Source organism: Hydractinia symbiolongicarpus, chromosome 15, assembly GCF_029227915.1.
Source record: "Hydractinia symbiolongicarpus strain clone_291-10 chromosome 15, HSymV2.1, whole genome shotgun sequence".
Taxonomy (NCBI): domain Eukaryota; kingdom Metazoa; phylum Cnidaria; class Hydrozoa; order Anthoathecata; family Hydractiniidae; genus Hydractinia; species Hydractinia symbiolongicarpus.
Window position 1 is genome coordinate 7605053 of NC_079889.1, and position 13113 is coordinate 7618165.

Genomic DNA, 13113 nt, shown 5'->3' on the forward strand with positions numbered 1-13113 from the left:
ATATATATATATATATATATATATATATATATATATATATATATATATATATATATATATATATATATATATATATATATATATATATATATATATATATATATATATATATATATATATATATATATATATATATAGTAAAGGAAGTAAAAATTAACTTGACATTGGTTCGGTACTCCGAGTTTCGTGTTATACACTCATCATCCGTGTTTCATGTTAGGCACGCAACTAACTTACTTTAACGCTGTTTCGGTTAAATATTTTGTTGTACTTGTGTTTTCGAGTAAAATGTTTGTCGATTAGCCATAAAATTGCTTTGCGATTCGTGTTTTAATATTTACGTTTTTTTGTTTGTTTATGTCTGTACGTTTTTTGGAATAACCTGAATTTGTAAGCGGCTGTTCGTAGTAAGGTGTAGATCAGTAAAATGTTTTTTCATTTGCAGGAAGTAGTGAAAGTCGTTCTTCTAAGGCTATTTGAACTTGTTGAATAATTGAAGGTGGATGGTTGGATTCTACGTGTATGTAACTGGTTTCGTCATAAGGTTTACGGTAAGGTGCATAGGTTCCGTTCCGTTTTCATGTTACTCTGAATTGTTATTAATAATCCACAGTCTTTAAATGTTTTTTGGATGTTTTTCTTAATTTTCTCTAGTTGTGGTCCACTTTTCTGCTTAAACACGTTCCTACAAGTTCACAAATTTCGGCACCATTATATGCGCCCATTGTAACGTCAAATAAACCACTGTTTGATTTAAATCATATGTAATTTTATTTTTTTTCGTTTTAACATTATTTTATTAACATTAACTGTGTTATACATAAATTAGGTTGCTATCTCACATATATGAAATACTAGATGTTTTTTTTTCTTTTCTTACTCCATCACTCTTGATGAATTGTCGCGTTGTTAGCGAGTTCAAATTCTTCTATGTTATTGTCTGCATTTCTCGGTGATCTTGATCGAATGCATCTTAATGTTGATCTTATGAGCGAAAAGCTGATTTTCGTTCTTATGACATTGGTTGCGACCGAATTTGAAATGCTGCGTTTTTCTGCAATCATATCAGCTAACCGCTTGTAGAAGCCTTTGCATTCTTTTGCCATTGCACCATTCGCAGCGAACACCAGTGGTGTGAACGTACCATTCTCGATTTGCAACACCCGTTCGTTGTACTATCGCTTCTTCTCTCTCTTGTTCATCTGAAAGCATCTCTTATTTTCTGAACGCCTGTACCTCTGAGCGTGTAGGTTAAAAACCCTTACGTCAAAGAATACTCTTTGGCAAGGCGTCCATAAACCGAGAGCACTGATGTCAAGACGTGCTTCCTTCTGGATGTTTGCTGTTCTCTCTCGAAGACCTTCTCCGTTGACCTCAATCAGCATTGGCTTCTTCTTTACGTCATGACAGACTTCTTTTAAGAGTAAGGCGGTGATATCACGCAGTTCGTTGTGTCGCAGGGTGACCATGCCCCCTTTTTTACAAGACAAGGCATGGCAAAGGTCGAATTTTTCACCACATAGGCATTCTGTTGGGAGTCGCTTGAGGTTCCAGTTATACCTTATTCTGATTGCATCCCAAAACTGCTGTTTATTCAGATCGTAGCCCCACGCTTTCAGGGGTAGTGTTGTCAGCCAGTTCGAAACGCCACTTTCAAGGTTGGTGTCGTTCAAACGTTTTTCGGCATCCACCATTTCTTCTCGTAGGCTGTCGAGCTTAGCTTGTTGCTTTTTTCTCCGTTCTGCCTTGATCGCTGATTTCGTCTTGCCACCTTCTACCTGTGTGTCTAGGATCATGTTTTTTAGATGGAGCGTGACCTGGCAGGAACTTTCATATTCTTCATTTGCTGTTCGAGTAACATCTTTCAAACCAAGGCCTCCAAGACGTGGCGGAAGGGACAGGAGTGATCTCTCTATATCATTAACGATATGTCCACCAGTAATGGCTGGGATGAACTGATGTCTAAGGACCTCTTCGAACGGTTTTAAATAGTTTTCAATCCCTGGGATTGTTCGGAAGAAGTACGTCAGCTTATGTTGATATCCAGCAATATAACAGCCGTATGCTGCTTGCGGCTGTGTTGTCGCAATCCGAGAAAGCATTGACATTTCATTCACCCATTTTTCGACCAATTCATTAACGTATTTTCGCTTGTACTGTTCGCTTCCTACCACCGACCCGAGATGTCTTTCTCCTTCAGTGGTTATTTTCACCCCAGTTCCTTCAAAAATCTCTCTTGCCTCGTCGAACTTTTCTGGCCTCACGATAAGCCACGACTTTGTTGGTTGGGGATGATATCCATATTTTGGCCCACATTGGATGAGATTTGACCACCAACTACGAAGTGCGACGAGGCTTCCAGATCCATGTGTCATTACCGTTAAACAATAAATATTTTTTTTAATGTTTTAAGATTTCTTCATCTTTTTTAGAGATTTTGACAATTGTCTTGGCAAATGTTAATGCTTTATTTAGTATTGTTTCATTAATAGAAAAACCCTTAACGTCAAACATTAGGAATTTATGTTTGTTTTTATTTGTTAAACCATTCTATAACATTTTTTGTACTTTTCCATTGATTTACCCTGTAGAGCTTTCACCAAGTTCTTGTTAATAGTTTCAAGGAATTCTTTGCTCATACGTCCTTGGAAATTTATTTTTCGCCGGATTAATTAACCGCACAGTTGGGTTATTTTCAAAATTCTCTCTGTGATCTTTAAAAGTGATAAAACAGTTAGTTTTAGAATTTAATTGTAATCTGTAGATAATATTCATTAACTTCAAAATTGCTTCGTTCTTATAAAAACTTGCATCGGCAGAGAGTGAACAGATAGTCGAGACCATTTGTATAAGAAAAGAGGATGTGGAAAACACAAGTTTCGATGTAAGATTGACATAAGAAAACGAACAATTACTAACTTTTAACTTGTCTCTCCCGCAATGGAAACAATTACGACAAAACGAAATTGAACGCGATGATACATGGTAAAGCAACTAAGCCCTTATTAGGGGGAAATAACGTCTAGAAGAATCGTGTTCAATGCACAGTTTAAACACTTTTTCTGACGAAGTTTTACCATATTTATCGTCGAAAATCCCAAATTATCTCTGTGTATGAAAAATTGTCTTATTGAATATATTTTTTGTTTCTTTAAATTTGCTCGAAGGTTGGAGGGATAACTTTTATTCTGTGTGGGAAAAACTTCTTATCTTTGTATTGAGAATATAATTTTTTAACAAACGTGGTTCTTAAGAAATCACAGATGGACTTTTTGATATCCTCGAGTGAAGACAAAAGAAAAAAAAAGAAAAATTTTGTATGGAAAAACTTAGAACATGTTTTACGGGGGTCAGTTGAACAAACGTTTTTATTATTCCGATTGACAGAGCATAATAACAATTAATTATGTTGTAGTATGGTTTCTATAACATAATCCTATTAAACATTTAATTGAAGCCAGTCGCGTAAAACGACACTCCTCCGTAGAGCCAAAGTAGTTCTGACATTAAAGTGACTGTTGTTGTTATTATTCTAACAAGACTACAGTAGGGAGGGTTGTTTCTTGAGTGACGTTATGTCATACTACCATTGTTTGGCTCTTCGTAATGTGATATAAAAAGACGTTTAGGTTTATTGAAGAGATAAAGTAGAACAAGGGTTGAGTTACACTTAAAAGCAAATCTAGAAACATTCGAGAAAAAAAAAAAATTGGGGGCAAAGCCTAGGTTTTATCTCGTCACATTTTTTCTCGTGATGGACGAATGTAAGCAGTTGTGTATTGCCTGTAACAAAATGGTGAGTGTCATTTATTCGTTATTTGTGTATTTGTTTTTGTGCTTACTTTAATTTCTCTATTCTAATTTATAAAACTTCTTTATGGCTACATTTTCCTTTATTTTCAGTTAAGCTATTTATGGACCGAGTTAGAATCTAACCAATCGGTTTTCTTTCTGACTAAATTCTTTTACAGTATTCAATATTAAAGAAATGAACTTAAAAAAACGACTAATGTATCTACCTAGCGTGTACTTGATTTGGACAAATTTTGATTTGAAAAAATGACCGAGAAACCTCTCGTTAAAATGAAAATAGATGGTAAAATGAACGAATGATCCTTTTTATGGAAAAAGGCAGTTGCAACACTTCTTTAAATTTATTGTCAATAGTTCTCACCATACAAAATGGATAAAAAAATGTTTATGTCTTTCCTTGGTCTATGTCTAAGGTTTAATCTATGTATATAAGATGGAGGGGGGGGGGGGGGGGGGGGGGCTTGATAGAGTTTTCTCCTTACTACATGACTAAGGTAATTCCAGAAACATACGTTGTAGTACAGCGAGAGAAACAATGACGTCTTTCACGTTTAATTTATTCTTACTAAATACGTCACCGACCAACTTTTTCTGTTTACTACAGAAGCTATGCAACGTCATTATTACAGCGGCAATGAATAATAATGAATATTGCTGCAATTAATTGATTTTTGTTTTGTTTTTTGTTTTGTTTTTTCATAAATATCGACAGTCTGAAAATAATTAATAATTTAAGGCGCGTTATCAAACACCTCGACTTCATTGTAAGTATTAAGAGCTGAGAGACATCTGTGAGAATAATACGTCGAAACTCCATGAGAATTTATTAACACAAAGCTAGCAACAAATAAAATAGAAGTGAATTGACTGATCGCGCGGTGGTGAAAGTAAAAATGCTAAGCAATAAAATGTAGTAACTCCTATTTAAAAAGGGTTTTTAAGGTGCTAAAAATACAAAAAGAAACAAGAAAATGGTATGAGAAAGCAAATGACCGTGCAGATTTTTTTACAAGCTGCCCAGAGTCGAATCTTACCTTTTTTTCGGAGACTGCAATAGCAACTGACAAATTACAATTAATTAACGGGGACGAATGAAATAATACGTATGACTGGTATTCCGTATTTAAACCTGGTTTCTGAAATTAACTAATCGCACAGTGGTGTAAGCCTCGTGAAGACTTCAACTTTGCACATTTAGGAGCGTATTTGCATGAAAAGTGATAAGAGGTTGGTAGCGACGGCACAGTCTGTTAGTAGAAGTACATTGCTAGTGGTAAAAATTCCCTAATAATAATTTTTAACTGCCATATCGAAAGAATTGTAGTGGATAAAAGTATATCGAGGGTATTATTAGTGGTAGTGTGACAGAAATTATGAATATTTATTAATATTAAGGGTGTATTTATGGCAACTTATGTTAGCTAGCTAACAAACGCCCTGTTTCTTTCTTCTCCAAGAAGTTTATATTCTATACTGTAAGGCCTAAAATGTTTACCTAGTTTACTGAAACTTTATATAACTTATAAAACTATAATTTTTATATATTATAATTATATAGACTATAATTATTTTCCTAAAAAAGTTATCCAGCTTTTCATCCCAGCCAGATATTATAGGTAGGATGTTATAGCTAGCTATGTACACAGAGATGACGTGGTGTCCAGCTATGTATCGTTATTATTGTCACACTCCCCTGCTAATATGCTTTAACCATTTCATTTAGTACTAGTCGATAAAGCCCGTGGAAAAATCCACTTAGGCAGGATAACAGAGAAAAACAACCGTCATTTAAATTTTGCTGTCGTCAGCAGAGACCTGTCAGAACACAAATTTTTCTTTTCGGAAATTTGTATGCCTGTTGTTTTTATCATATAGATCTTGAAACGCTGATCAAGAAATGTATAGGATCGTATACTTTTGACAAACGGATGCAAAGATATTAGGGTTTAAAGGTTTCTTGATAACGTCATTAACCCGTCCATTCCGAAACGGATTCAGTGACACAGGTTTAGAAAACTTACACAAATTGGTCCCAGGTGGAAATCCACTTAGGCAGAAGGACAATGGGAAAATAGGTTGTTTTAGATTTTTTGCTGACGTAAGCAGTGCAATTACAAAAAATTTTGGCGAAATTTAGTTGATTCCTTGCCTCTATTGTGTAGAGCTTAAGCTGCTGATCAACAAAATGCATATGATCGTGCGATTTTGATGACCAGTTAATGAGATCTAATGGTTTAAAAATTTTGCTGACGTCAGCAATGGCCCGTTAAAACGCGAAAAAAAATTTTCAGAAATTTATATCCCTGTTACCTTCATAGTATAGACCTTGAAACGATGATCAAGAGAATGTGTAGGATCATGTACTTTTGACAAACGGTTGCAGAGATATTGGGGCTTAAAGGTTTTTTGTTTTTTAGTAGACCCTCTCTAAGGTAATAAATGTTTTTTCGATAGACTTCTTTTATTTACCAAAAATAGATACGAGACAGAAAGGGTTGTTAATTTTTTTTTATCATAAAAATAATATAACCATAAAAGCATGTTTTGATTTTTCTTGAAAATTCAAGTATTGAGGAAGGCTTTAAGAACATAAATGTGTTGCTTTATAAAAAAAAACGACAAATAGAGGAAAGTTTAAAATGTTTGAAAAGGAGATCGATTACAGAATTGAAGTATTGTTTAAATTACCTTTCAACTAACCAACAGAACTGCCATGTTACTGTCATTTTGCAATACATGGTATTGGAAAGAGTTGGGAATTTAAATAAAGTATGTTCGCCAACATACCTTATCGGTTAAAAATGTGTCGGTTGAGTGACGAAATATTTGACAGACAACGAAATGTTCACCCGACGAAAAATTATAACCGACGAAATAAAAGTCCGGCGAAAACTTTTATTCGGAGAATACTTTTAACTGACGAAATTTTTACCTAATTTTTTTTTTAATTAAAATTAGCAATTTCATATGCGACTTGCGACGTGGAAGGTGGAATAACCAAACAACATTACTGTTGAATTTTTCATGTCCCCAGAAATGGTTTCGAGATCAAATGCAATCATTGACTTTACGGGAATAATTCACGATGACGTGAGTTCATCAGATGAAGAGTATAATATTGATCTCGACATCACATTGGGAGATGTGGATGGAGTGGAAGAGGATGCTGAAGCACATACTAGTAAGTCTTTCCTCCAAGTAGTAACGAATTAACAATGAATGGTGGAGAAAGACATTATTTTAATAGATAAATGAAGCAAATAATTTTTAAAAAAATTGAATTTTTATCTACTCGGGTAAAACATTTCGTCGTTTGAAAGTGACGAAATTTAGGCCAGTTGACGAAATTTTTAACCGACGAAGTAAAAGCGACATATTTTTAACCGATAAGGTATATTGACAATGTTTACCCAGGCCATTAGATTCGGTGTGAAACTTCTTTTTCGTGCCGTCATATCAACACAAAATCATAAATCAGGAAAAATGCTAATTAAAGTATATTTAAAACCTTTAATAGCTGCATCACGAATCGTAAATGCTCATTTATTATATAATTTTTAAAGCAACTTTCTTCTGAGAGACAAATTATTGGTTCACTGCTATTATATGGCATGTCACATGTGTTACATCGATATGAGCGCGCTCCATACCAATGAATTAACAATTCTTTCAATTTCACATGGATTTTTTATTTCCATTGTAACAAAAATTTGAAAAAAAAGCATCGTGGCGTAGTGGCATAGTTGGATAGCTGTACAACAAATCTCGATTCATATGGAAAGAAGGCTTGCTCATTAAAATAAGAAAAAGCACTTTAATTTTAAAAAGCAAAAATTAAATTGCGTAAATCGAATATTGCACTTGTACAATCAGCGATATTCAATCAAGCAAATTATCATATCCTATCTTACTTCGCCACCTATTACAATACCGCTACTGTCAAATACGTGGTCGAGAAGGAGATGGGGTGTTGTTCAATAACGACAGAATCCATGCTTTTTTCTTAAATCAGAAACTTTGTAGATCTTTTACTATTTTTATCTTGATGACTTTTAATAACAGGGGTGGCGCTTTTTTTCTAAGTAATATTTTTATTTTTTTTCTGCCAATAAGTGTCTTTATCATTGCCTGGAAATTAATATTATCCAACCAGAAAACCAGGCTATCTCACTAAAAAATGCGATTTACGTGTTTTAGGACTCTAAAATTGCGTTGGCTTCCAGGATCGAAGCCCCTGGATCTTACCAGGGAGGGGGGCACATCGCCCCCAGGAACTCAGTCGCCCCCAGGAACCCAGTTGTTTCGGCAACTTGTTTCGCTCGTTAATGGTCACTAAATCTCAAAATCTCCCACTATGGCTAAGCCCCACCCCCCTCACTTTGGAAATTTGGCGCCGCCCCTAAATAACAAGCGTGATTGTATTTATGAAATAAAAGAATAAATATATTTTGTTAAACCTTGAACCTCGAAGCACCGCTGCAATTCTGGAATTTCAACACTTACTAGTCGATAAATAAATTGAAAAACAACACTTTTATGAATCATATTAATCATATTAATTCTTATGACAAAGGTATATTTTACATAGGATGTACCATATAAACAATCCCAGCCGAAGAAAAATTAAGCGAGCTCAAATAAAGTATAATGAGTTCCTTCCGATTTTGAAAACATGTGGTGAGCTAATAACATTACGATTATGTCTGTCATTTGTAATTTTTTATAATTGCGGAAAAGCTATCAAGGAAGACAGATATAAAAATACTTTCTTCCGCATCTTTCACACAGTAAGTCAAGTAGCCTTTTAGATCGTGCAGACTGACGTCGCTTTTTTTAGTACACATCCCCTTTGTTCAAAAGCCCCAACATCAATGCATCTTTTAGGCTGTTTAATAAATACATAATAGCGGTTATATAACAACAAGGACTTAGATTCTTCATATATTTTTTAAATCAGTAACTTTGTAGCTCTTTTCCTACTTTTAGGCTGAAATATAACCGTTATTATTGTTATTATTATTATTATCCTATTTTCATTTTTAATGGTGTAAAGAACTTTAGGCATCAAAATATACACCCCACAATTGTACTATTGTTTACCTTAGCAATTAGGGGCGAAAAAGAAAATCGATTTTAACTTTTGCTACCTTACGACAAAGGGCCTAATTCATCGCCTGCCGTTTGACCTAATTTTAATTTTTTTCTATCAGTCAATGCCATAAAAATTTGGCTACTGCAAATTTAAGGTGGTTTTTAACAGACTATTAGAAGTTACCTGCATACTCACAATTAATCTAAGTAAGGTGGACATCCATTTACATGTTGTTGTCTTGAAAATTAAAAGAATTCTTACATTTTCTATATTATAGCAATCGTCGTTTTTGTACAGTTGCGATTGTGGTCATGTCATGAAGGAGTCAGTAACACTAGAAAAAGGTACACTTTTAAAATCCTTCTTCTTGTTGAGCCCTGATGATTTTTGTCATCATAAAATTGTTCTTATCGTGTTAAAGTTTATTCATGTTTGTTCACGCAAATATTACACGTCGGGTTGTTAAAATATAATGTTTCTATTATGTTTAGAGCGCTCTAGAAAACGAAGGGCACCATATCGACCAAATTCAATAAGTTCAGAATGGATCGGTGTGAACCAATTGAATGCAAATTCTATTGAACAGGTAACCTTTATTGATTGCTCTAATGAAGGAGAGGATTTATGTTGCCATGGTAATTGGATTCGTATTTTTAATTATTTGTCTAATTGTGTTTGTTTCTTTTCAGCATAAAAAGTGTCCTTCGATGAAACATCCGCAAATTATCCTCCAACCAATACAAAACATAACAAAACAGAAAAAAAGTTATAAGAAAGAAACAAAGTTTTCAATGAAAGGAAAAAAAAGATATGCCAGAAACACTAAGCACAAGAAGAACCAATCAAAAGAGTTGCTGCAAATCAATGAAAGTTCATATCAAAATATATACTTTAATCGCTGCAAAAGCTATCGCAAGGCGAAAATATCTGATTTGGATTTTGAATTTGATTTCTCTACATTTGACAGTCATTCACCGTTTTATCCAACAGCTCTTGAGGACATTAATACCAAAATAAACCGCACAAACACCTTTTATAGACTGATCAGTGAATAGCTAGAAGTTGGAAATAAAAAATTGATGGTTGTGAGCTAGTTTACATAAAGCTACTAAATCGTTTTTACGCTGGAAACCTCACAACGAAACAAGTTTAGTTCCTTCAAAATTTTGGTAGGGAATACAAGATGATGATATCTTTTATCAGAGATCTGTTTTTCGTTTTGATTAAAAAAAACAGCATTGTGATATGGCACATAACGTTTATATTAGAAATAAATAATTGTTATCAGAAATGTTTGCTGCAGTCGTAAGATGTGATTGATAGACCTTACTCATAGAATATACCCGTTGAGTGAGTCCGTAACTGAGATGACAGAACTTAAAAAAACGATACGGTATAAAGCAAAAGTCGTAATCTTTAAAATCGATCTTAGATGAAAAAAATGCTTGTATTGCAGTCAATGTAAACAGGGTCTTATTGTATCAATGAGTGAATAAAAAAGTCACGTAAATAAAAACGTTTTACAATGACGATGCTGAAAAAGCAGCCACATGCCAATTAGCCTTCGACTCGACAGAAGCTTTTTTCAAATTCTATTTATATTTACGACAGTACAAATATTATGGATGTTGTGAGCAAAAAATGAAAATATTGTGTTCGCGATTACACGATGTATATAAAATAAGATGACTAATTTTTTTAATTTTAAGATATACAGAAAATAAAGTTATTCTTATCTAAGCAAAACGAACTAGAGAATTATGTTAATTGTGATTGAATATTAAAGTGTTGAACTAGTCTCGTATTGTTTTTATTTATTTATTTATTTTATATTTTTATCTTCTTCTCTTAATCCCTTTTTAGTTGGTAAACATTCCAAATTGTGCTTAAAAAGGTTTTTCTTGTCAGGTGGAACAAAGATGTATACTGCACCTCTAACGTAGTTTCGAAATAATAATAGTAAGAATTTAATTACAGGTATACAAACTGATAAGGTGTATATTGTATGATGCTGTTTTACACATGAGATATTTCCAATATATAGCAACATACAACTACAAAAGTTTGTGTCTAATATGAAAACATGCATCGTCTTAGAACCTATAGATTTTTTGTCAAATAAATGTTCAGAGCATATCCCTGTAAGTGTTGCCATTCATGATTCGCTCCAAGAACATCCTACATTCATCATGAATGAAGACCCCAAGGTATTGGTGCGGAAATTCGTCGAACAATTGAAGCAGAGACAAATGAGGATTGTGGAAGAAGTCAAAAAGATATGTCCCAAGCCGGATGATTTCGATATGCTATCCGAACAAACTCAAAATGCTTGGCACGAATGGATAAATCAAGTGACGGTGATCGGTTTTAACAGCGGTAAATATGATATCAATATGATAAAGCGGTATTCTATCGACAAATTCCGGATGAGGCCAATATCAAAGTGGCGAAAAAAGATAATGAATACATGTTTCTCAATACCTCGAGGTTCAAATTTATCGACATTAAGAATTTCCTCGCACCAGGCTTGAGTTATGAAAATGGTGCAAGTCATTGGATTGCAATCTTAAAAAATTAGTGTTCCCATACGAGTGGCTAACAAGTTATGACAAGCTGAATCATATCGGCCCCGTCGATCATGAGGACTTCTATAGTAACCTTAGCAGTAAAAACACCCTCTCGCCCGAGGGTTACCAGGCTTTCCGGGATGAGTTCTTTAAGAGGGGGTGCGTCACAATGCTGGACTGGCTAGCAGAATACAATATGGTCGATGTAGTTCCATTTGTTGAAGCCGTGGATAAGACCCGCAATACATATTACGAGGATGAGATTGACATTTTGAAAGATGCCGTGAGCATTCCGGGTGTGTCGATGCGGTATGTTCTGAACAAGTCTCTGCGGTTGAACCCAGATATAAAGCTTTATGCTCCAGGTGATCCATGTAAGCATAAATGCAAGGCTTGTTGTACCAAAGCCTTATGTAAAGCATGCAAGGAGGTTCAAAACGCTTGTACAATATGTACAAAAAACGAGGCCTATGAACTCCTCCAAACAGGCATGGTAGGTGGCCCAGCTATCGGATTTTGCAGGTACCATGAGAGTGATGTGACGGATATTCGCTCACATATTTATAACGAACCGAAAAAATGTAAGACTATCCTGGGATATGACGCCAATATGCTCTACCCTAGCACCTTGATGCAGGACTTCCCTTATGGTAAGGAGAAGCTGGTCAAAATAGCAGACCCTGCTGGAAAATTAGATGATCTGGTGCGAGACATTATCGATGGATCACTCTTTGGTTTTTGCCCGGTTGATGTTGAAGTCCCAGCTAAGCTGTACGAAACATTCAATGAAATTTCCCCGTTATTTGTGGTTAGAGAGATCCCTGACAATCAAATTCCTCACCATATGCATGATTAATTAAACAAGACAGAGCGAAAACGTATACCAGGCACTAAAAAGCTGTTGGGAGTGATGAAAGCTGAGAAGATCCTGCTTTGTACTGACCTGCTTAAATGGTATCTTAATCATGGGTTGAAGATTACAGCTTGTTATCAAATACCCAAGTACTCACGTGGTAAAACATTCGCCTGGTTTCCTCAGGAAATCGCGGATGCGCGGCGCCAAGCAGATAAAGACCCTGATAAGCGCATCGCTGGTGATACTGCAAAATTGAAAGGGAACTCCTTCTACGGGAAGATGATCGAGGACCTGGCAAGGCATGCAAATACTACATTTACGCGAGATGAGAAGGTAGTGGATGCTGCAATGAGGAGTCCCTACTTGGGGGATTTGGAAGAAATTGGAAATGCATACGAATTCTATTACGACTTCCTTGATAAGTACGTAGATCGACAAAATTACGGGTATATTTACATGGATACGGACTCCGCGTATTTTGCCATCTCTGGATACAACCTACGTGATGTTGTTCGTCTTGAATTAATCAAGCAGTGCGATGAGGCAGTGCCTAATTGGCTTGTTACTGACAAGCACTCGAGTCGAACCGGAGGTTTGTTCAAGAAGGATTGCTCTGACAGCCAAGTGCTATTTCGTGGAAGGGAAAGACGGTACGAAATTCTCGTGTAAAGACATGTCGAAAAGGCAAAATGAATTGACATGGTGTAGGTATATGGGAGCACTGAAGGGAGAGCTGGATACTGCAAAAAATGTGGACTTCCGGGTACATAACCAGGGGATGGTTA

General features: G+C 35.2%; 1 protein-coding gene across 2 annotated transcripts; it reads left to right on the forward strand.

Annotated features, from left to right (window-relative positions):
• The first annotated feature begins 2979 nt into the window (after positions 1 to 2979).
• Positions 2980 to 10701, forward strand: LOC130629117 (uncharacterized). Of its 2 annotated transcripts, none has more exons than XM_057442221.1 (4): positions 2980 to 3796; positions 9183 to 9249; positions 9397 to 9491; positions 9595 to 10701. In XM_057442221.1, the coding sequence occupies exons 1-4, from the start codon at positions 3755 to 3757 to the stop codon at positions 9958 to 9960; spliced, it is 570 nt and encodes a 189-aa protein (XP_057298204.1). In that variant the 5' UTR covers positions 2980 to 3754; the 3' UTR covers positions 9961 to 10701. The 2 variants fall into 2 exon arrangements, with proteins under 2 accessions (XP_057298204.1, XP_057298205.1); XM_057442222.1 differs by lacking the exon at positions 2980 to 3796 and adding an exon at positions 4265 to 5040.
• Positions 10702 to 13113: the final 2412 nt, after the last annotated feature.